Here is a 25,537-nt window from a genome sequence, read left to right as displayed (position 1 = left end):
TTTATGATCTTCAAGTGATTTACTGATTACCCCGTTTCAATGCACATAGAGGCGCTTGCCATATGAACTTTGACTCTGGAGGCTCACAAATCAAATAGTTTTGCTTTCATTATTTTGCATGTTTTTTTTTCATTTATATTTCATTTTGTATTTGGTAGTATTTGCATGATGCTGCATGATTTTTTTTATGTGATAGTCGGTTAAAGAGCTCACCAGAGCTCATGTTTTGCTTGTTATTATGTATATATATGCCGACTCTAAATAAAATTTACTTACTTACTTGAATGATTGTACAGATATGCAAAAACAATATTATTGAAAAGACGCATGTTACATAGATTAAAACGGTGCGTGTCAATACAATGCAAATCCTCAATCGAAAAGCTCCTACGAGCTTATGGTCAAATGTTTGTCAATATGCTGAATCTAAATAAAGTTTTATTTCTTTCCGCACTATGAAGCAACCTTTGACTATGTTTTGTTTTTGTTGCTTTGAGTTTTCGAGCGGATTAAAAAGGTGAGTGATAATCCAAATTATCGTCCAAATTATGTGGCTACCTATATCACAGTTTGTTTTTCATTTTTTTGGTAAAATGAATTTTTTTTCCCGGCGTTCCTGATTTTAGTGATATATATATATATATATGCCGACTCTAAATAAAATTTACTTACTTACTTGAATGATTGTACAGATATGCAAAAAAATATATATATATATATATATATATATATATATATATATATATATATATATATATATATATATATATATATATATATATATATATATATATATATTCTTCATAACAGCTTTTATCTTTGGACATTGTAGACTTTTCTGTAGCACAATGTGAATATTCTTAATATGTTTTGATTCTACGTGAAGTTGGAAATCGAAATTTCATTTTTTTTCTCATTGTTTTGTCTGATGAGCATTTAAATTTTTGACAGGAAACGTGAAAAATACGAACTCAAAAATAACGTAAGCATAAATGCCACACCGTATTGGTTAGTTGCAAACTGTCTGTGACCATTTATAAGGTAGATACATAACCAGGAAATACGTAAATTACAACATTGCCTGATTAATTCTAAATGAACATTAATCTGTTTATCCACTATGAGATTACATTTTTTCTTTGCCAACCAGTTCTGAATGTCAATAAAATTGCAAGCATACGTTGAAACATTGTTCTCAGTAGATCTTATCATTCAGGTTGAATGTGTATTTAATCAACGTATAAAAGAAAAGTAAATTTCAGCAATTCAATTCAATGTTTTATAAACCAAATGTTTTACAACATATAGGTGCATGTATAATCAATATATACTATACATAGATTACAAAAATATACGACCATGACAAAACAGACAAGTATTAAATACACAAAAAATAAATACATAAAATATAATTCCAAATAGCAGATATTTGTAAAAAATGAATTACAAATCATCTTATTGAAAGCAGCCATTTCTGAGCTTCAGTGCTCTAAATATATATATTCCTAAGTTGCACAAGTCTTTTACATTAGTAGTGCTTAATAATTCAGTGCTATTTCATGGCGGTTACAGTTTATTGATGGAGGGAGCTGGGAGAGAACCATCGGTAGTAATACGGATAATCCTAGTCGGTTAAGGTTTCAGTCGATCACACCTACAGCGTGAGTGATAAGTTATCACAATTTCAGCGTTGACAGGCTGCCCACTGAGGCCCCCAAAAAAGTAAATTATCAGCATGTTATCCTTGAGTGGAGGATTGTTGTTCCCTCCTACATGTTTTAAAGTAAATAAAAGACAATTAATTGTGTTTCTAAATTTTAATATTCATCGTTTCGAGGGAAATCGATCTATTTAAAAATTGAATACACTCTTATACACAGACCAGGAAATGAGAAGAAGCGGATGTTCATGATAAAGAACAATCTTGAAATCACAGAAACATAAAGTAACAATGCTTTTATTGCTGTTCTTCATCTTAAATTCTTGTAAAGAATGCAATAAAACAAACTTATAACTCCTGGCATATTCCAGAAAGCCCCTATGCAGAACTGTGTCAGACAATCGATATTCTTTAATATCATTCGATAATCTCTACTATTCATACTTTCTCATTGTTTTTGTTACATATGCATCCTTTCTCAGTATTGCGAAATTTTCATAATGAGGTAAAAATATGTTCCGCACGTTTTGATTGGCTGTGCATTGCTTATTACTTTTTTTTTTACAGAGATCGTACAGTAGCAGCTAAGACGAAATACTATACACATAAGTATACATGCCAATCTTATAACCAGAGAAATAAACACGTATGTAAGTAAAGGGAAGGCTGTTAAAAGTTATCAGAAACACATACCATGTACATATATTTATTATTAATGACTTCAAAGAAAATAATTGATCATGAATAACTTAATTGTTTCTACCTATCACAATGCATCATTTAGTAAAATCTCCTGTCCTATCTGGATAAAAATCTGAACGTTTTATCTTGCCATCATGGTGTCTTCTAACAGATGGATTATTTATAAGTGTGACAGCTTTAAACCACATATTCTGGATGCGTTTCCGTCTTTGAATCAGTTCACTGCCTGATATACTGTTCTGATAGCATACATGATTTCCCGGTGTTTCTAATGATATGAACTTTCTTTTGTCTTTGACCATGAGCGTTTGACGCAATTCCTCACAAAACACGATCAGAATGGGGTTTCTATGGTATAACTCTAACATTATAAGACCAACATAGCTTTTATATCCTGAAAGTAATCATTTATTTTACAATTTTCAAACAGGTTGACAATATCTATATAATCACATCGTTTGTTCGTGAAGCCATTTTTGACCTATCAAATTCGATTGAGTGAATCTGTAAAAATTTCCAAAAAATTGAGATATCTGAATTCGCAATTAGAACATTTTAAATTCGTTTTGTGGAGATTCTATCGATTATATCGTATCAATAATTTATACTCGAAATAACTAAACGGTATTACGAATTAAAATTATATCATTTGTCCCACTCCATGCGTAATAAATGAAATAATTCATCATAACTAATGTTGAAATTCGTGATTTAAAAGAGTAGACAACTCATATTATAGATTTTTTTTAATTGGAGAGTCTATAAAATTTTATGTATTTTGTTAATCGTTAATGCAATAACTATTTATGCATGTAGTACTATCTTACAATCTGTAATGCCATTTATTTTTTACAAATACAAAATCCGTTATATCAAACTAAATCAGTCATAAAGATTTCTAAATTCATAAGTATTTTGTTACTAATTCCAAATTGGGAATTGTAGTCTTTTAAGACTCGTTTTACACTAATCTAATTCAGATTGTAAAATACAATATATTTTACGAAACGTGGTTTATAAAGGCTAAGTGAAAGGTATGTTTGCATGCGAAACTGGTTTTCCCTGTTATTCGTTATTGTTTGTACGATTTGTACGTCTGTTTTTCGGGTGATGGTTGTCAGTGTCGTTCCATAAATACGTAGGTGATCCTTGTTTTATCCGTTATCATGTATCATAAAATATTTAAGTTTGTATTATGAGATTATTCAATAAGCATTTGTATATCAATGTACATGACTTTGTATTGTTACCTATGAGTCATAATATCACCAATAGGCCGATGACATTTTCCAAATAAACCCTCGTATCATTTATCGACCTATACCTAATCTCGGGCTACTGAAGTCCTCGATCAGCATAAGGAATCCTGTGATTGAATGGAAAATGCCTTACACTTATAAGGACAATCGGATTTTTAACTTTCAAACTTATTTACCGAACATTTGTCAAAACGAAGAATGCCAATTGAGGTCAACAATACCCGACCAGATTTATAGCATTGTTCATCGATTTTATGAATACGTATTAATTCTAACAAAAGAATAACATGCAGCAACATTCATTAGTTACAGTTAAGCATCTGTAAATTCTTATAAAAATAATGGACAATTGGAATATAATTGTAACTTGACCTTGAATTGTTTTTTGTTGAGGATACGTACCACTGTCTAATTGTTCAAATCCACGTGGTAATAGACTTCTGTCGATACGTGCTAGAGTAAGGATGCCAATAGCACCACCTAGTAATATTCTTCGAATGCAGGTTAAAAATCCGATGATGACATGAAAGAAGAACATGAAGTACATCAAAACACTGAAAAGTTTTCTAAAAAAAAAGAAACCTATATGAGAAATAAGAATAGAGGTAGGTATGAACTTTTCCACTCTGTAAACATATTTGAATGATATCGTCATTTAAATGTAGATATTGCATTCATAAAGCACATGCTAGCATATGTTTCATACGAAATTAGATTGTTCTAGTGTAATACTTTTTCATACTTGATGGATTATATTTTTAGATACATATTTTAGATACTGAGGTTGTTTACCATCTTAATTAAGTGTTATAGTATTCTTTATTTGTCAATGTTAGTTTAACTTTTACTGTTTAGTCTATTTTTGGTAAAATTCATTTGACGTGGCTTGGTACTTATACAACCCGTCATTGTGTTATTGTGGTAATCTTGTGTATTCTTGTCTTCATTTATTATAACGTGCTTTGTCTATATATGTCTTGACTGTTGTACCTTTTTTCTGATATTTTTATCTATTAATGTCTGCTTGTTTGTTTCACACATCGTTGTCAATATAATGGAATTTTATACGACTTTCATACAAGTGAGAGGTTAAGGTAGCTATAACACCAGGTTTAATAAACCGTTCTCTGCGTAAGATTATTGTGTACCAAGTCACGAACATGACAGTTGTTATCTATTCGTTTGATGTGATTTGATAAGGGACTTTCCGTTCTGAAATTTTCTAGGAAATCGGTATTTTTGTTATTTTATTTTTTTCAATAAAATTTTGAAATAAGGACAGGACTTCTCATCTTTTGACATCACAACTTAAAATATATAGAGTCAGAATGACAACAACTTATACAAAGATATTTGCATAGATTGCAATTTCGAACGTTGGTTAATTTCCAAGACGACTCTAAAAATATGTTTTCAAGTAACTAGCTATTGTTTAAATATAAGAATCATCGGTATTGTATAACGTAAAATCTTGATTTTAACTGTTTAAACCATAAATGTATTTGCTGAAGAATGTTTAAACTTACTAATTAAATATAAAGGCACTAATAATTTATTCTAGGATCAGTGATGGGACTTTAGTGTCTTTATTGTGATGAAAAAAAACCCACAAATATATAGACATTTCAAACACTGTTCAATAATGTAGAATGTTGCGTACCTGTTTTTCACTGCAATAACCCGTTGTACATCACCAGATGTTCCTTTCTGCACTGTATGGTTTTGTAAAAAATACCGATTCACCAAGAAAGTCTCACACAGATGAAAAATGTAATGAGCTGCAACCAGCGGACTGGAAAAAAGAATATATTTCAAAAGAACTGCATTTTAGTTACAGTTAAAAGCCATCGAATAAATACTATTATATTTTATGTTTCTTGATGCATCTCGTATGACAAACGACAAACAAGATGTATTGCAATATATTGATCACTACATATATCTTCACTCAGTGTTAAATGTAATTTTACAGTTATATAAGTTTTCGACGAACAGTAAGTAGAATATTGAAGGAATTGAAAGTATGTGAAATTAAATAATAAAATCATATATAACTTACTATACATAACAAGAAGATTTACAGTTGATTAGAAAGAAGTTGTAACAGACGGACTGACTGGAAGGAAAAGTATACAAAAAGGCAAACATTACATAAAATAATAAGCCGAGCAATCTATCGGGTTTGTAAAAGGAGTAAAAGAAGAGGAACGAAAGATACCAAAGGGACAGTCAAACTCATAAATCTAAAACAAACTGACAACGCCATGGCTAAAAATGAAAAAGACAAACAGAAAAACAATAGTACACATGACACAACATAGAAAACTAAAGACTAAACAACACGAACCCCACCAAAAACTAGGGGTGATCTCAGGTGCTCCGGAAGGGTCAGCAGATCCTGCTCCACATGTGGCATCTGTCGTGTTGCTTATGTGATTACGAATCCGGTAAATAGTCTAATTCGGTAGGTCACATTCATGAAAGGGAAGGGGATTGTAGTTACGACGTAAGGAACATATCCGATATCATTTGTGAAACGGTTATTCCATAACGGTCAACCAACTCGTGATGGCGTCCGTAAAATTTACGAAGGGATGATTTCAACTTCACCATTTGGAACTCTTGGTTTAATAGCTTCCTTGTGAGCAGTAACCCTCTATCAAGAAAATCATGATAGGAAATGCAAGCACGGAAATATCGTATCAATTGGGAGATATATACCCCGTATGCAGGTGCTGCTGGAATGTTGCTACTTAGAAATTGAAAGTTCACAATTGGAAAGCTAAAATCATCTCTTTTGTCGTAAAGTTTTGTTTTCAACCGACTCTCATTGTCAATTTCTAGATGTAAGTCAAGATATGAAGCCGACTTAACTGTATCTGTAGTATCCTTTATCTCCAATTCGATGGGATAGATGCGTTCCACATAGTCACCAAATTTTGAATTGTTTAGTGAAAGAACGTCATCTATATAGCGGAAAGTAGAGTTAAAGGATATTGCTAACAATTTAAGTCGGATGCAAAGTATGACTATGTATTGTTTTATTTTCTTTGAAGGGAGATTATCAAATTCAGTTAAGTAACTATTGAAAGTTACTTTGAAACAAAACAATTATGAAAACACCAATTGTTTTCCAAACATCAGCCTCTTATTAACTGCTTTCACATAAATATTATTCCATTTAACAAGAACCAATTTTTGCAAAAGTTCCATTCCTACTTAAATATTACGAAAACAAGGTTCCAACTCCCTCATGCCATACATTTGATTTGGCTGTTATTCTAAGGTCACTTTTGATTAAATTGTTCTTAAAGTATTTCGGTAATTATCAAACATTGGCGTTAATATATTTGGCTTTGCACGTTGTCTATGAAAAAAGCTTAGGGGTGTAGATAAAGGCAACAGTAGGTTACCACTGTCCAAAATTCAAAACTGAATTAAGCGAAAACAAAGCCGAATTACAAACAAAAACCAAGGGAAACACATTAACTAGAAGAGTAAAACAACGGAAAAACAGAAGCACCAAACTACAACAAAAACAAACACCAATATATATAAACGGACTATTAAATAATAGCTGCCTTATTACAGGTCAATTTAAGAAAACAAAACCGAAAAGTTAAGATCGGTAGAAAATGTGAAACAACTGTTTGACAAGCGGACGGAAGGGGATAAACCATTATGGCAAATAAGATATGCATATATTACGAAGTAAAAACTTGTATTTGCTGAGAAAATGCGGCAAAAACTTAGAATTAATAAACAGAGATAAAACAGTAGTAACAATCCCTTCGAGTGGGGAATCATAAAACGTCTTTAATTTTTATGTTCTGTACTTTCTTTCTTATGATGTGTTTGAAAATAATAATATAAATTAGACAAACATGTTTAACGGGAGTGCAGAGGTCCACACGTATATGCCTCCTCAGTTGAGGCGGAGTTATAATCGAACGGGTTAAACTTTCCTGCAATGAACACGAATATGAAAAAGAGACATAAACTATCTGCTTTACGGACGTCGACTAGAAGCTTAATATCCTCTTATACCGTTCTATAGTCTTAATATTTTTTTGTTCTGTAGTTTCACATGATTTTTGACATGAATTAATTAAGACAATCGTAGTTTACTGATGTTCAAATCTAATATATCTATCAAGAATAAGAAAAACAAATCAAGGAAACTAATAAACACCGGCATCAACTCCATAGACCAGCACAGTTAGGGTCTGCTGACTAATAAACACCGGCATCAACTCCATAGACCAGCACAGTTAGGGTCTGCTGACTAATAAACACCGGCATCAACTCCATAGACCAGCACAGTTAGGGTCTGCTGACTAATAAACACCGGCATCAACTCCATAGACCAGCACAGTTAGGGTCTGCTGACTAATAAACACCGGCATCAACTCCATAGACCAGCACAGTTAGGGTCTGCTGCTATGCATACATATCCCGCAATTGGAATACACACACAAGTTTATCAAAAACATCTTTAACGTTTAACACGTACATGTACTAACTCATGAAATCTGCGAGGGTTACACGACGGTGGAGTCAATATTGGTAGATATGTCTTTCTATCCTTAATCTCCAATTTATATAACTTTTTTCTTAAATTAAGCAAGCATTTATCGATTAAACATGTATAAAGCTTTATTTTGAAAAAAAATTAATTCCGCACATTGTAACATAAAACTTGTCACAGTAAGTGTTTAGGCTAGATTATGTTTTAATATTCTACTTACAATATAGCTTTCACACCAATTAAAAATTGGTCTGAAACTTTACCCGTTAATGGAAGAATAAGAAGAAATGCCAGCATGTAACACAACAGCAGTATGACAACGAATAATATTACATAGCCTAGAAGATTAAAAAAAAAGCTGATTGAAAAATTCTGCAATTCCAGAAGTCGTATACAAATAAAGTCGTTTCTCTTTCGTCATAGCATTAATTGTTTATTAACGTTTTCGTTCTGAATGTATACTAATCAATATGAATTCAAATATTGATTTGGATGAACGCACAAGACTGATTATATCTTTTGAATACCTGTATCCACAAAACACATTTTAGGAAATGTTATATTTACATATAATTAAGGATGTATTCTTCTGACGTTTCAGTCTCGTTGAAATCTCGTTCTGGAATTATTTCCAAAACATATGATACAAGTGGAAAATATCAATGAATTTAAGAAACGTTATAATCAAACTTAATTTTGTAAAAAAACATGTATTTACAACAATCAATTTTGGAGTAATATTTTTTTTTTTTTACTACCAATCAAGACAGTCTTTTAAGCCAAAACTTTGAGAAAATGGGTGAGGTTTGCAAGAAATGATTTGACCAGAAACATGTACACCCCATATCACTTTTTTTGTTTTCAGATTTCTTAAATATATACTTTTTCAATCATTTATAACGAAGAAATTGAAATAATATGCATTTTGTTCTTAAAACTTGAGAAAAATTACAACTTTACAAAATTGTCAGCATAGAAGATTTGACACGAAAAAGCATCAAAATATTAACACCTACCTATAGGTTTTATAAGTAAAATTTATTCAGATTGGTCCACTTCATCTTTATTGAAAGTATGAAAAAAAGTTTGTGAAACCGTGATTTTTTCCCGATAATAGCCCAAAATTGATGAAAAATGGGAAACTCATCAAAATTATGAAATTTTAAAGAGTCGTAGCAAAAAATGAAGCGCACCACCATATGATTTTTCTCCACCAGTTATTATTTTACAGTCATATTAACCCAAAAATCAGGTTCAGAAAAAAAAGTTTAATTCTAGAAATATTTTGCTCTTCGTAGGTGGACATCCTTAAATATGAAATGTTTTGTAAATATGTGTCTCATAAGCCAACCCTATGGCTTGGTACTGATTGTTTTAATGTATTTTTTTATCGCATGTTATCGTTGTAATCACGACCGGAAACAATTTCTCTATAAATCAAATTTAAATCAATGAGTGAAATAGGAGACAATTAAAAACAACCCACACTTTATAATTACCAAAAATAACAAGAGAAAATATACTACCGTATCAATTTCTGTTCAGTAGTTGAGCATCTTGCAGATAAGTATAGTTTATATTCAAGTATAAACGCATATCGAATTATGAATAACAATCAAAGAAAAATGTAAAATCACAAAAATACTTAACTCAGAGGAAAATCAAATCGGAAAGTCTCTAATCACATAGAAAATTCAAATGACAAAACATATAAAAAACGAATGGACAAGAACTGTCATATTCCTGACTTGGTTCAGGCATTTTCAAATGTAGAAAATGGTGAATTAAACTTGGTTTTATAGCGCTTAACCTCTCACTTTGTACAACAGTCTCGTCAAATTCCGTTATATTTTCAATGATGCGTGAACTAAACAGACAAATCATTGTAAAGAAAGTGTCTTTTTTTCGGAATTAGAAGAACCTGTATCTGATTATTGGAGGGTTGATTGCTCACATTCATGTTTATCCCCGACAGATTCTTTATGTGTCTGTCCTAAAAGCCTGAAAGTCAGTAGTTGTCGTAGTTTACTGTAATATTTGTTTTTTGTTTATTGTTTCTAGCATAAATCAGGCCGGTTGTTTTTGTTTCTCATGTTTTCACATATAAGCAATATATATCTACGTTTAATTCATTATTCTACAATGTACAATATACACCATACTTTCGTTTTACTCTGTTAAGTATGATGCAGTTTGTTTTATTGTGCTTTAATGATATTTTCCCAAGACAACAACGTAGAAACCAACGTAGGTTTCTATTGAAATAACTAAAGCAAACTTTAGAAAAAATGAAAAAGTGTAAAATACTCACACCAAAACATATAAGCTATTTGAGTTCCTGAATATCGAAGACTTGACGCCTGTTGACAAGATAAAGTATGATTTAAATGAACTAATAATTAATATAAAATGTAAGGTTTTACTATTACAATCAAAAATTAATTGACCGCTGATACAAAGAATCGTACTTCTGGACCAACCCGCATCAAGTACGTTCAAAGCCGAAACTGAAAAGGGATGCTTAGACACTAATGACCTTTTCGAAGACTAAGGAGTTACTGAAATCCTTTGAATTTCGTATTAGTTTTTGCTGCAAAGGTGAGGAAAATATATTGTTTCAAAATTGAAATTGTCTCTCCTGTCAAAGACTCTGGAAATTAAATGACCGCTGGAGTTATATTCGAAGGTTACGAAGTTTAGTTTAAGTTTAGATATTCGTTTTAAACAAAGCAAGTGATCAAAGTTGGTGATATTAAATTAGGCCATGAAGAACTTGCGATTTGCCAATATCCTTATCAAAAGCTATGTGTTTGTATAATGGATTACCCGAGTGTTCATTTATTCCTAATTCATTGAACTAAACATCCCTATTAATAGGATCACGAGAAGAGAAAACTGTTTTAAGATTGAAACTACTATTTGGTAATCTGTCGACAAATGCCATAATAAATTTGTAACACGTAACTGTTTACAAATGTGTATTTTACTCACTATGAAATCTTTATTATCAGATCTTTTGACTTTCCTTGGCAAAAAGCTGAAATCTCCAGAATACATTCTTCTCAAATCTCTTTGATAGCTTCTATATATTAGTATACTATACAATGCCATTATTAAGGTTGAAGTGGCAAAAGATGTATAGAAACTCACTGAAAAAAACCCAGATGAATTCACTATGAGTAAAATACCGTTAATCTTCCAAAGGAAATGTTATATCGCTATAAACTAATAGTACAGTAACATATTTGTTTATTGCCTTTTTTTTGTATGTGTGTGTGTTTTTTGTATGTATGTATGTTTTTGTTTTTTGTTTGTTTTGATTAATTCTTACGTTTGCCTTTCATTGTTTTAATTATGACAATTGGATAACGTTTTTATTTGATATTGTTTTCTATAATAGGTACTTACGATGACAGATTTACTTATGTACACATGAAATGATGCACACACATTTTCGCTGATCCAATGTGAAGAATACTGATCAGACCAACATTCAGGTGTTGAATAGAGCGCATTGACTAAAATTGCAGTATTTCAAATATTTTGAATACATTGGTTGTATTTTTGTTTCCTGCATCTAGGACTAATCTTAAAAGATAACACAGTATAGACTGCTAAACAAATACCACTCTTTTGTTTTAAAAAGAAATTAACCATATAAAGGCAACAGTATTATACCGCTATTCAAAACTCATAAATAATTGAGAGAAACCAAATTCGGGTTATAAAATAAAACCGAGGACACACATCAACCATAAGAGAAAAACAACGGAACAACAGAAACACTGAAAAACCAACGGAACAACAGAAACACTGAAGAACCAACGGAACAACAGAAACACTGAAGAACCAACGGAACAACAGAAACACTGAAGAACAACAAAAATAAACGGCAAAATACATAGAAACAGACTACAAAATCAAAGATGTCCAAAGACTCTTACGTGATATAACTCATAACTGAAAAATCAATTCATTGCATTTGGTGCAACTTAAAATTAATATGTCTTTACTATGAAAAAAATGAAATTATACGGATTAATTTGAAATTTTTTATGCTGAGTGCAGCTTATTTACTATCAAGTTATATCTTCCATATTATGTACACTTCTTAATGTCCAAATACATCATACGAGTGACTTACAACTGTCATATTTCTGACTTGGTACATGCATTTTCTTATGTAGAAAACGGTGGATTAAACCTTGTTTTAAAGCTAGCTACACCTCTCACTTGTATGACAGTCGCATCAAATTCCATTATATTGACAACCATGTGTGAACAAAACAAACAGACATAATATGTAAAAAAGTCAAAAATAGTCAACATTATGTAATCTTAATCACTATAAAACAAAGAAGCACAAAAAGGCATATAGACAAAGCACATAAGCAAAATTGAACGACAAGAATACGAGAATTATTATTGAACAATAACACCATGACGGGATGTATAAGTACAAAGTCACGTCAAATTGATATCAATAAAAACAGAATAATAAGTAATAGTATTATCAATAAAGACACATTAAAGAATACTATAACACGTTATTAAGATGATGAACAACTTCAGTACCCAGAACCTATACTTCAAGACCATCGTGTATTATTTGTGAAGTTGATATGGAATATTTAGCAACAATGTCTCGGTACCTTCTGATAAACTTTTGTTTTAGAAAACTAAGGTGGGGGGAACGATAATTTCAAATTTAAATCGTCTCGTTTGTCATAGACTCTGGTAGTGAGATGACCGTGTATGTCAAATTCGAGGTATAGGTTTAAAAATGAGGCAGAGGGAAGAACCATAAATGCCCCTTCTAGTAGAAAGAATAAATAAATGTCATCGAACTTGTAGACTCTATGCCTTTGAATGTATAGATCTTTGATTTCTTAATTTACTCTAAGTATTTTTAATTTTTTTTTTTAATCTTGTCTTTTGCATTTTTTATCATTATTTAGTTTTATTTGCAAATATAGGTGTAGAAACTCATATCATCAAGATTGCTATTAATATCAATTTTAAATCAGAGACCTGCCATTTTCTATAGAATATCAATATAGTTCAGTCTCATCAAAGATAACGGGCTTATACGGTGACCTATAGTTGTTAATGTCTGTGTCATTTTGGTCTCTTGTAGACAGTTGTCTCATTGACAATCATACTACATCTTCTTTTTTTTTTTAATTATAATATGTTACACCAGACACGCGTCTCGTCTACAAAAAGACATCAATAGTCCTCGAATCAAAACCTTTAGACGGCCGAAAAAAAGAAGTTTAAAAGTATAAAAAGCCAATTACTCCTAAATGTTGTACCAATTACGGCCAAGGCAATCTGTTCGTACAGTTCTTCAATAAGGCAATTAAGGGCCAATGTGACATTGGAATCGTAAGACAAGTGATAAATGTGGTATACGTATTCATGCATATCCGTTTGATTTTGATGTGTATATTTGCGTAAATATATATTTAAATATAAATAATAAATAATATTAATATACATCCTTTATCATAACATTCCTTACCATCAGTAACTTGGAGGATAAGATCGCCATCAAATAAAGCTGTTGAATTCAAGTCATTCAACGCCACCACTGCATATTGTCGAAGTGGTTGATACAAGAGACACAAGGTTATGCTCAACTGAAATAGTTTAAAGTTCAAATTGAGTATGATCTATCCAACGAATGATCAAATTGATAGTTTGTGCCTTTTATCTTTGATGTTATGGAATATAGAAGACAAAACCCAGTTATTTACCTGCAGCAGTATTAGTGTTGATACTACAAAGGTGAAAATAACTCTTGGAGATGTTCTAAGTGGTGAACTATCATTAAGTCTTTTCATCATTCCAGTTCTGTATGATTCAAATCTCCTAAAAAATAAATCATTTGTTTATTTTTTTTTGTTGCTGTCATATTTTACTTAAACTGTATAAATGCATAGTTTTAAATAAAGGAAACAGTAGTATACCGCTGTTCAAAAGTCATAAATAGATTGAAAGAAAACACATCAACTATAAGAGGAAAACAACGAAATAACAGAAAACAATGCAACATTCATAGAAACGAACTATTAGATAACGACTACCATATTCCGAACTTGGTGTAGAACACTAAAAGAAAAAATGGTGCGTTGAACCTGGTTTCGTGGCTAGACAAACCTCTAAACTTTATGGCAATGTTAAATATACCGCTAAAATGACGGACAAACATGAAGGGAACAGAGTACAAATAAATGCAAAAATAACAAAGACAGAGAAATACATAAATAAATAATATAATAGTACATTTTGACATGCTAACCACAGAATAATAACGAATAACTAAAATGATTTAGGACAGTACACAAAAGCAGCTTAATAGAATTACGAACTGTGTGTCTGAAACACAAATGGATCAACGCCACAAAAAGTAACGTCACAGGTAAATTTCTTAAAATTAGATTGAAATCAAGATTAGGTTTTTAATTATGTTATTTGATGTATTGTATAACAATTACAAGAATATTAATAGAGAAGAGTGTTAGTAATAGTGCAACTAACTATGTCGGTCTTTCTTCTAAATCAAACTTTGTTAAACAAATAAATCCAGTTCGCATAGTTGCTTTAAACTAAACTCATTCAAATGAACATTTGAAAGATATGAAATGATACTAATATCTTGAAAAATATATTGCAAACTGGCACATTATGTATTTTCACCTACGTTTTTTAAGTATGTAGTACAAATCGGAATTCCAAAAAAAAAATATATATACGTCTGAAAAAGTGTACAAAACTACACCAATATTTAAAATGAGAAACGCTTAATGTAAGTATCTATACAAATTTCGGATAGCAGTGTGATTATGATGATGTTAACTGAATCATCTCAATGTATATAATTCTGATATAACTAAAACAAACTTTATCGTAATGCAGTTTTTCTAAAATCGTAACTATGTCGTGACAGATTCTGATGTATCGGATTAAAGTCGTATCAATGTTCTCTGGAACGTGCATGATATGGAGAAATTTGTCATTGCTGTATTTTTGCCGATTATGTTTTTGTTTTATCCAGATCTTGCCGATTGCGAACAGTCTTTGCCGAAATCGAAACGGAATAGTCCCAAAATAAATACGAACTTCGGTAATGATACCTTCGCCAGACTCCCGACAATTACAGAACACAGAAACGACTGAGTCCAGAAAAAGCCGTGTGCAATGCGGTACAGTAGACTGTGAATTTCATTCCGCCAGTACCTAATCATCCCGAATGTGGCGACAGTTTTCTCACGTCAGCGTCGGTTACTGTCTGCTCACTGTCTGATCTCTGTTAGATCTTATTCAGTAGAATCGACACGCTGTCGGATCATGTTTGGTCGTTTTGTACCATGCAAAAAATACAAATTGGATTAGAATCGGATTGAGAACAGGATAATTTGGAGAAATTCGGTTGGAAACGACTGAATTTGAACGTTTCCTGAACAATTTCTGATTGTTGTCTGATTCAATACATGTTTTTATTAATTTTAATTAAAGTTTAAATTTCAAGCCACAATTCACAGGATCTTTATCAGACTTTTGACACATTTTAATCAGGAATGGTCCTGTCAAAGACGGCAGTAAAAATCGTGAATGTGTGACCCCAGCTTAAGCTCATCGACCATTAATCAACAGTGTGATTTCAAATTATAACACAACTGTGTTTTATAAAGTTTTAACATTACTTGTCTGTTTTAATGATGACTGGTTTCTGAGGAAGAAGTTTCATTATGCAAACAACAACTGTCTTATTATTAAAAGTCTTATACTTTTTACCTGTATTTACCTGTAAATTGGCGCAAATGAAAGGGTTTTATTTTTGGCGCAATGAAATATTGTTTGTGGCGCAAATGAAAGATTTTTTTTGGCGCAAATGAAATGTCAATTGGCTCAGAAGCAAAGCGGCGATTTATTTATATCAAATATTGCTATTGTATTAAAAGCAAATCCAGAAAAAAAGCCTCAGACGCACGAATTTAATTTAAAGTTGAAATATTACTGATATGTAGCAGATTAATTTGTATTACTTACTGATAAGCTCCAACATTAGCTTCTTGAACATTACCAATTCCAACTAAGGTATTTCCACTGTTACTTTTGAACAACCATTTCACATATGTCCTTTCGTAACTATAACTGACAAGCTGTGTAACAGGTTGCTAAAGACGCACAATACAGAGACAATAATGACAAGAATGTACTGACAGATTTGAAGATTCACATGTAGAAATTTCGCAAAGTGTGAAATGATATTTCATTAAAAAGATTGTAAATTGTAAATTTGAAAACCAATAACAGTAAATTGAAATAAACAAAACATACCTATCATATAAGAATAAATTACCTTAGCTTTATTTGGCAAATTTTTTGGAATTTTTGGCCGTCAACGCTCTTCAACTTCGTATTTTATTTGGCAAACTAACTTTTTTTTATTCGAGCGTATCTGCTGAGTCTTTTATAGACGAAGCCGCGTGTCTGGCGTACTGAAACAACATCTATGAACCAATCAGGCTATTTCAGATATCGAAAGGCAATAACAATGTTCGTTTTTATTACAGACAATACGTTATTATAACCACCATATAAAGTCTTCCATGCTCCTCTGATCACTTCCTTCGTATTAGGATTGCGATATTTATAAAGCAAGGGAAGCCACTCAACACTATTGACAATATTTCGGTATCAAAATCTCAAGCAAAATTAATTTATTTTACGCAGCCAGTGTTGATTAACTGTTAATAAATATCAGTTTCATTCATGACCACAAATATGTCACAAAATTGTCGTTATCACAATCCCGTCTTTTTCCCCTCTAATGTGACCTACATAATAATCACCATATTTGTACATATATAAAGAACGTGACGGTGGCCATATGCAGAGCAGCTGATCTGCTTCCGTTCCTTGAGTACCTGAGATCACCCCGGTTTTTGGTGGGGTTCGTGTTTAGTCTTTAGTTTTTCTATGATGTGTTTCGTGATCTGTTGTTTTTCTCTTGGTCGTTTTTAATTTGTTTTTGGTCATTAAATTGTCAGCTTGTTTTCTATCTTATGAGTTTAAACATCTCTCGCCTCTCTTTATCATTTCTAGAAATCTTGCAATAAATCATTTGTTAATACAAAATACTTTTAGCGTATTATCAGATGATACAAATAAACACTTTGCCATTGACAATTTCTTCCATGTCAAACTATATGCATAAAACTAACCCCAGTATGTCCAGATTTTGTACATGTCTTTACACTAACAATTGCACGGTACACAAAATGACAGAGAAGTATACCATAACATATCAGTATTGGTACATAGGTAATAATGCTACTTCTATTTCGAGTCTGAAAAGAAAATTGATTTATATTTGACATTTTAACAATTGCGCAAAAATCAGTGTCGCAGTTCGTTGCTAGCGTTCATTTTCAATTTCAGTCGCAAATGCCAAGAACGTGTCTCTTAACTTCCTTATTCATTGATGATTTACATAATTTAATGTTACTTTTTGTCATTTGGCATTTCATTTGTTTAAGCTTATAAATGTTCTTTGCGTTCAAATGTCCGGTTTGAGTTTTACTAATGAAGGTAATTCCAGATCAGCGCTTCTGATTGATCGATGTTTCAGGGACAGTTAGTGTTAATTTCGCTCACCTGTAGATAATGTTTGGTTTGATTTTGGTAGTTTGTATAATGTATTATTAAAGACTACACGGTATGAGTTTTTCTCATTGATGGAAGCCGTGGAACTTTGGTGGATAGTTTTTTGGAAATCATACCACATCTTATTATTTTTATACTGTAACATAGGTTTGAATGAGAGCCTGCTTGTTTCCATTTGAAGATCAATTTTTATGTCATATAATAAATTAGATTTTTATGCATTGCAAGATTGTGAAGAGTTCTTTTAATCAAACAGATGGTGTGCATTGTAACTAGCAGAATATAAAGCACTTTAAACATATAAGGGCTATTACAACCACTATCAACGGGTGCTGTTTTGATACAACCATTCATGCATAAGGATACTGGATGTAATTCTTACTAAAGACAGTTGATTTATCTTTTATTACATGATCCGTGATGTCGATCGCCCTGGACATGAAATTTTCTTTAAAAAAAAGTACTGAAAATGATAGATAATTCCCAAAACAAACTGAAATAAGGCCTTTTGGAATTATTGCCAATTTGACAACTATCCAACTCCAACGGAAGAGGATTCAAACAGCTGGACAGACACACATCAAAAGTTAACTATGCATATATATGAGCGCTAATTCCTCTCTTAACTGTTGACGGTGAGGTACACCACAACATATAAACAAACTGTCAAAAGCAGATGGAAAAGACTTTGACAGAGAAACATGAAGCGAAATAACAAACCTATCATTAAAACAAATGATTTTAGAGTTCTCTAAATTAATGAACGCTATATTTCGAACATGTGGTGAGCCTATATAGATTGTACTTACTGTAATATCAAGCTGTACAAGTTGATAAATAAGTTCGCCGATCCTTCAAATAGAGATTGCACGAAATGTTGGAAATTTTACTGTTTTCAAATACATTTTAATATAATTTAAAAAAGCATCACTGGTAACATTTAGAGTAGGTAGCTGCATTTCATTATTACTAATAAAGCAACGATAACCGAAAACCGCGGGGCTGACTTCAGGGGAGTATAGATCATGGGTGGTCTGTAATAACTTAAGCTACTACATCGAAAGATATATGATTAGTATATACATCTTCTTTGGTCATCTTTAAGGTATCTTTCAGAAATTTAGATTTTCAATATAAGAACGGTATAAGCGTCTGTTTATTTCTGTCGCAATGCTACATATGTACAGGAACAACAGATTAAATCTAAATTCTTCCTGTAATTGTTTCTCCATATTGTCGGACATCAGTCCAAAACAAACATCTAGAAAGTCCAACAGATGTTGAATTTTTGCATTTGACTTAAAAATATATATATGCCATTCTGTTTTCAGTGATGTCGTATACACAATACCATTAACGGCAACAATGTTACTGCACCAGGTGCGCATATTGACGATTAATCTTTCGTCCGTGATGCTCGAAGAAAAAATACTTCGAAGTTCAAACTATTATACCGGCTTACAAAACCAAAGAGAACCAAAAGTTATTTTTTACTCACAGATATGTGCAATATATTATTCCTGCTACAATCCCAACCGGCTCAATTTTATAACTGATAGCAGCAAAAATAGGATAAAACTTTAAAGAGACGACAGCTGAAAGAAGTAGCCACAATGGAACTGAAAGAGACAATTCAGGATTTTTAATTTCTACAATGAATGCGTAATAAAAGCTAAAACAATAAACAAAGATTTCATATAACTAGTGACAATATCTCTAAAAAGCAAGTATATATCTTTTTGTTTAAATTGTTCTCACCTAAACTAGTAATGTTACTTTGAAGTGTACGATTGTTATTTATTGGATTTTACAGTAGGTTGATATTTCACACGGAAAAAAAGTAAACATGTTACGTTTTTAAGAAAAATCGTATTTAGAAATGCTCGCAGTAACTAAAATAGATATATAGGAAGATGTAGTGTGAGTGCAAATGAGACAACCTTTCATCCAAATAACAATTTTAAAAAGTAAACCATTATAGGTCAATGTACGGCCTTCAACACGGAGCCATTGATTACACCGAACAACTAGTGTAAAACCATTCAAACGGGAAAGCCAACGGTCTAATCTATATAAAATTTAAAAAAAAACGAGAAACAAGAAACACGTATAAATTACATAAACAAACGACAACTATTGTACATCAGATTCCTGACTTAGGACAGGTGCAAACATTTGCAGCGGGATTAAACGTTTTAATGGATCCAAACCTTCTCCCTTTTTCTGAAACAATAGCATAACATCACAACATAGAACAAGAGGCTGTCACAACGACAGCAAACCGGATTTATTAACATTTATTTGTGTCCTGGCAATATCACAAGAACCACAACTGATGAATGCTGAAAGTGAAAATCGTCAATATCAAATTTGACCTCCATTTTGTAGTCAGGATCAACATATCAAAATCTTAGATTGAATGGTTCATTAGTAAATGCAACAACGTGAATGGAAACACCATTTTACGACCTTTCAAGAACCATAACTCCTGAACGGTAAAAGTCAAAATCGTCATTATTGAACTTGACCTCTATTTTGTGATCAGTAACAACATATAAAAATTGCAAAAGCTTTGGTTGAATGGTTTATGAAAAAATGCACGGACACGACTGGAAACACCATTTTTCAATCTTCAAGAACCATAACTCCTGAATGGTAAAAGTCAAAATCGTCATTATTGAACTTGACCTCCATTTTGTCATCAGTAACAATATATTAAAATTTGGGAAGCTTTGGTAGAACAGTTCATGCGTAAATGCACGGACACGACTGGAAACTCCATTTTTCAATCTTTCAAGAACCATAACTCCTGAACCGTAAAAGTCAAAATCGTCATTATTGAACTTGACCTCCATAATGTCATCAGTAACAACATATTAAAATTTGGGAAGCTTAGGTAGAACAGTTCAAGCGTAAATGCACGGACACGACTGGAAACTCCATTTTTCAATCTTTCAAGAACCATAACTCCTGAACGGTAAAAGTCATTATTGAACTTGACCTTCATTTAGTTGTCAGTAACAACATATTAAAATTTTAAAACATTTGGTTGAACGGTTCAGGAGTTAATGCACGGACAACATTTGATTGACGCCCGCCCGCCCGCTCGCCGTACATCCCCAAATCAATAACCGACATTTTTGTCACAAAAATCCGGTTAAAAACACACAATGAAATATCAATTGGCAGGTTTAACTCAATCAAAAAATATGATTTAATTTCTTAATAAACTAAATAGTAACTATTAGGCAGCAGTCCTTTTGCGCCAATTACTGTTTTTCAGGGGTATCATTTGCACCAAATTTTGTTTTCCAAATGTATCAACTACGCCAATATTCGAAACTCATTTGCGCCAATTTAACAGTACACATATCTATCATAAATATTAATGATTAATTTGTATTCTTATTTTTTGCTTAAAAAGTATTTATAAGTTTGGAAATATTTCACCATGAAGATGAGCATCTGGCAGGGGCGTAGCCCCTTTGTTAATGAAGTGGAATCACAAACCGAAGGGCGAGGGGTCTATAATAGCGTTTTAAAACAGTTACGACCGTATTAAAATTTGTACATTTTTGTTATGTTTTTTTAGTCAATTATTAATAAGTACCAGGATTATAATTTTATACGCCAGACGCGCGTTTCGTCTACATAAGACTCATCAGTGACGCTCAGATCAAAAGAGTTAAAAAAGCCAAATAAATACAAAGTTGAAGAGCATTGAGGACCCAAAATTCCAAAAAGTTGTGCCAAATACGGCTAAGGTAATCTACTCCTAGGGTAAGAAAATCCTTAGTTTTTCGAAAAATTCAAAGTTTTGTAAACAGAAAATTTATAAAAATGACCATATAATTGATATTCATGTCAACACCGAAGTGTTGACTACTGGGCTGGTGATACCCTCGGGGACGAAACGTCCACCAGCAGTGGCATCGACCCAGTGGTATAAATAGTTATCAAAAGTACCAGGATTATAATTTTATACGCCAGACGCGCGTTTCGTCTACATAAGACTCATCAGTGACGCTCAGATCAAAATAGTTAAAAAAAAAGCCAAATAAATACAAAGTTGAAGAGCATTGAGGACCCAAAATACCAAAAAGTTGTGCCAAATACGGCTAAGGTAATCTACTCCTGGGGTAAGAAAATCCTTAGTTTTTCGAAAAATTCAAAGTTTTATAAACAGAAAATTTATAAAAATGACCATATAATTGATATTCATGTCAACACCGAAGTGCTGACTACTGGGCTGGTGATACCCTCGGGGACGAAACGTCCACCAGCAGTGGCATCGACCCAGTGGTGTAAATAGTTATCAATAGTTATTAAACTTCGAAATGTTCGAGTCGAATGAAGACTTTTAAAACATGTTTTTTTTGTGTTTTTTGTACGCTGTGAGAGCCTTTAAAATCACGGAGATTTGTCCATTTTTTAGTATTTGTATTGAGCAAAGTAGATATAAAAATAAGGAGATATGGTATGATTGCCGATGAGACAACTATCCACCAAAGTGTAAATGGAAGTGCATGTAAGCAATTTTGTGAAATTCAAATGAAAAGGATGTAAGCAAAGATGTATATAAAAAACATAATCATAAACATAAACACAATATTAAATTATGTGGAGTTTCTGTTAGCCTAAACGTATCAAAACATTGCTTCAATCTTTTGAAATTCTATCTTGAAGTCATATTAATTCTGGTCAGAAAAAAGGAATCCCAAACGACGTTTTTTCTTAACAGCACAAGTGCGTCAGTAACTTTTTCAATATCAATTTCCCAATGTTTGTATGCATGAAGGATGGAAAGACTAGAATGTCTTTCTGTATGCATTGTAGAGCGGACATAAGTTACCAGTCTTCTCATTACGCTAATAAATTGTCTCTGCTGTTGCTGTTGCCATCGGCTTGGTCACTAGAATCAGCGGACAAATGTAAATGTTTGGATATAGATTTATTATGAACTGTTTTTATGCATTTCATCCTTCAATGTTTGTCTTTTTAGACAATAAAGTGAAGTTACAAGCTACTACATACATTTAATTGAGAAGTACCCATGTAGCAAATGGGGAATGTGTCAAAAGAGACAACAACCCAATCACAGAGCAGACAACAAACAGCCAAAGGCCACCAATGGGTCATCAATGCAGCGAGAAACTACCGTACCCGGAGGAGTCCTTCAGCTGGCCCTATAACAAATATGTTACTAGTTCAGTGATAAAGTATGTTTCAGAAAAGGAAACATTTGCCGAATAAATTAAGGAAGGGGAAGTCATTTTTCTTCTAATTGGCGCAATCGTATGTTTTAATTTTGGCGCAAATGATACCATGTTATTTTAAAACAGGTGGCGCAAACGTAGCATTGGAGAAAAAAGTTGTGGCGCAAAAGGACGCATTTTTGGCGCAAACGGATCTCTCCCTACTATTCTGACAACAGTAAAAAAACTAAGTAGTAATTAAAAGAATAAAGTTTCACAAGTAGGGGGAACTGATATTTTAATACTTACTCTTAACCCAATGTCTTAGTTCAGGAGATACGTTTATCGATATCGTGTTTTCAGACAGTATAAGTCGTAGTATTGTAGACGACGTGCAACCAAAAGCTGCAGCGTATGCATAGGTCAATTTGTCATCTCCCAGCAGATCAACTGGGCTAAAAAAGGAAGTTTCAATATAGTACGAAAATTAAAGATTGAAGAAAATCGTTATTACCAATAATACATGCGTATATTTTTGAAAATATGTTAATACAGCTGCAGGAAACCAAAAAATATGTCGAATGAAGATTGATAACTTAAAATGATATAATACACATACAAGTATTATACTTTTGACTCCAACTTCCATTGAGGAACATATTATTTATCTCATTTTCCAGATAATGATTTGATATTACAATGAAGTTTTTTTATTTATAGTCTGACTATCGTTTTAATTGACGTATTTTACAAAATATACTGACACTACTATTCCTGGTCTTTTTCCTTTTGAACCTCGTTCCAGACATGACAAAACTACCAATATACATATCTGAAAAGTTCAAACTACTGTCATAAGTAGTCGATATAAGTTGTTTGATTTATTCATTTAAAGAATTGAAAAAAAATTAATGATTATTGTTAATGCATCTACTTGCCAATAGTTTAAACAGTTATCGTGTCGTTATCTCGTTAATATTGTTAACCAGATCCAAATAGAACAGTGTTATTTGAAAATGAAAACCTCTTTTAAAATATCTGTATGAACGATTTTACAATGTTGATTAGTCCATGATAACTTAAACATACATGTAGTATAAAAAAAATGAAATTTACGGTAAAGTTTATGTAGATAAACTTAAATTTGATTTGAAGTAACTGCTAAATGAAAAATCCGGCACAGTTGTAATAGTTTTTAAAAAAAGGTCATACAATAGGTCCCATTTGCCATTGCAAATGTAATCAACGTATTTATTTGATAACAAATTGTCTAAAATTTGTGAACAAAAAGGGAATAATTCTGTCTTACTTCAACAGCATCCAATTTTCCTGTGTGTTCAAAAATCTGTAAAAATATGCTCAATTCTGTTTTTAACTTTTATCGTTTAAATCTAATTTCACTATTTCAAAATTGCACTTAAGCACAATAATTATCTATATATGAAATCTTTATGACTTTAATTGACACAGTGTATGTAAAAATAGTCTTAAACCCATAGAAGTCATAAAAAAAGATACTATGTGTAGTGCCACTTACTGCCAATGCATATGCTCCTAAGTCTAAACTCTGAAGTGTCTCGTCACTTTCTACACTTGTAGAATTTGCATCAGTTCTATAAGAAAGTGTGTAATTATATATCATTCTTTTAGAATACCCTTTCGCATTATTTAAACATTTGCCTTTGAAACTGGAAAGTTCTTTACTGTTGACTTAGAAAAAAGATTAAAAAAACCCAGATAAATTTGCCGATCCCTTCTTTGAATGTATTATGATAAATCATGACACCTGCTTTTAATATGTTTGTTTAATGCCCTATTGGCACTGATAGTAACTAAAGCAATTTGTATAGGGATTATCAAGTGTCTTCCTCTTGGAAAAAAGAGAGGTTCCTGCGTCAATTGTTCAAGTTAAAACCTAAAAGGGTGTGTCCAAACAGCGGAGCCCCAACCACTTGATTCGCTAATACAAATAGGGTATTTGGAGAATATCTCTGTGAATTTATTGTAATATGACCTGACTTAATTGTCAAGGCACACTCATATATATTTATTTGGCCTTTTTAACATTTTTTGATTCGAGCGTCACTGATGAGTCTTTTGTAAACGAAACGCGCGTCTGGCGTAGACATAACATTTCAATCCTGGTATCTATGAAGAGTTTACATACATACTAACATAGTCTTATTCGATCCAGACAATAAAGTGTATACATCTCATACGCATAGAGTCTAATGTATTTTCAAGAATACAGCTAGAAAAGTTTGAACAGAATTTCTGTCTAAAATAAGTCATGTCTGAAAAGCTGACAGAAAGATACGGAAGTAAGTTTCTTATTGTGAGCTGAACTTGTCATTGCAAAATTATAACCCATTTATATATGACCTCGGTGAAATTATGACCTATTGATTAAATATACTTAATTGTGAAGAATATAATTGTCCAAACAATATGTGTACTTACGACATTGATAACGATAGAGGTGTGTGTTTATCTACAATAATACTGTAAACGACCTGTA

General features: G+C 32.1%; 1 protein-coding gene across 2 annotated transcripts; it reads right to left on the bottom strand.

The window, feature by feature from the left end:
• Nucleotides 1–1,265: 1,265 nt before the first annotated feature.
• On the bottom strand, nt 1,266–25,537 carry LOC143064912 (stimulated by retinoic acid gene 6 protein-like). 2 transcript variants are annotated; one of them, XM_076238125.1, is made up of 17 exons: nt 25,480–25,537; nt 24,557–24,632; nt 23,784–23,851; nt 23,329–23,474; nt 19,323–19,443; nt 18,634–18,676; nt 17,383–17,508; nt 16,205–16,332; nt 13,909–14,023; nt 13,674–13,791; nt 11,141–11,298; nt 10,461–10,509; nt 8,370–8,487; nt 5,282–5,413; nt 4,024–4,187; nt 2,424–2,756; nt 1,266–1,769 (listed from the first exon to the last, which is right to left on the bottom strand). In XM_076238125.1, exons 1-16 carry the CDS (start codon nt 25,482–25,484, stop codon nt 2,437–2,439), a joined length of 1,887 nt encoding a protein of 628 aa, XP_076094240.1. In that variant the 5' UTR covers nt 25,485–25,537; the 3' UTR covers nt 1,266–1,769; nt 2,424–2,436. The 2 variants fall into 2 exon arrangements, with proteins under 2 accessions (XP_076094240.1, XP_076094239.1); XM_076238124.1 differs by lacking the exon at nt 1,266–1,769 and having other exon boundaries at nt 2,353–2,756; nt 25,480–25,536.

This window comes from Mytilus galloprovincialis, chromosome 2 (assembly GCF_965363235.1).
Source record: "Mytilus galloprovincialis chromosome 2, xbMytGall1.hap1.1, whole genome shotgun sequence".
NCBI classification, from domain to species: Eukaryota; Metazoa; Mollusca; class Bivalvia; order Mytilida; family Mytilidae; genus Mytilus; species Mytilus galloprovincialis.
The sequence above is the reverse complement of the archived record's forward strand: the minus strand, read 5'-3'. Positions and strand labels throughout refer to the sequence as shown.

Bases quoted from the DNA above. Each gene is read 5' to 3' on its own strand.
- LOC143064912 (XM_076238125.1), bottom strand. The intron at 11,299-13,673 runs GTAAGGAATGTT...GGTTTTTTTCAG, and splicing joins TATCCTCCAAGTTACTGATG to TGAGTTTCTATACATCTTTT. The intron at 5,414-8,369 runs GTAAGTAGAATA...TCTTTTTTCCAG, and splicing joins ATTGGTGTGAAAGCTATATT to TCCGCTGGTTGCAGCTCATT.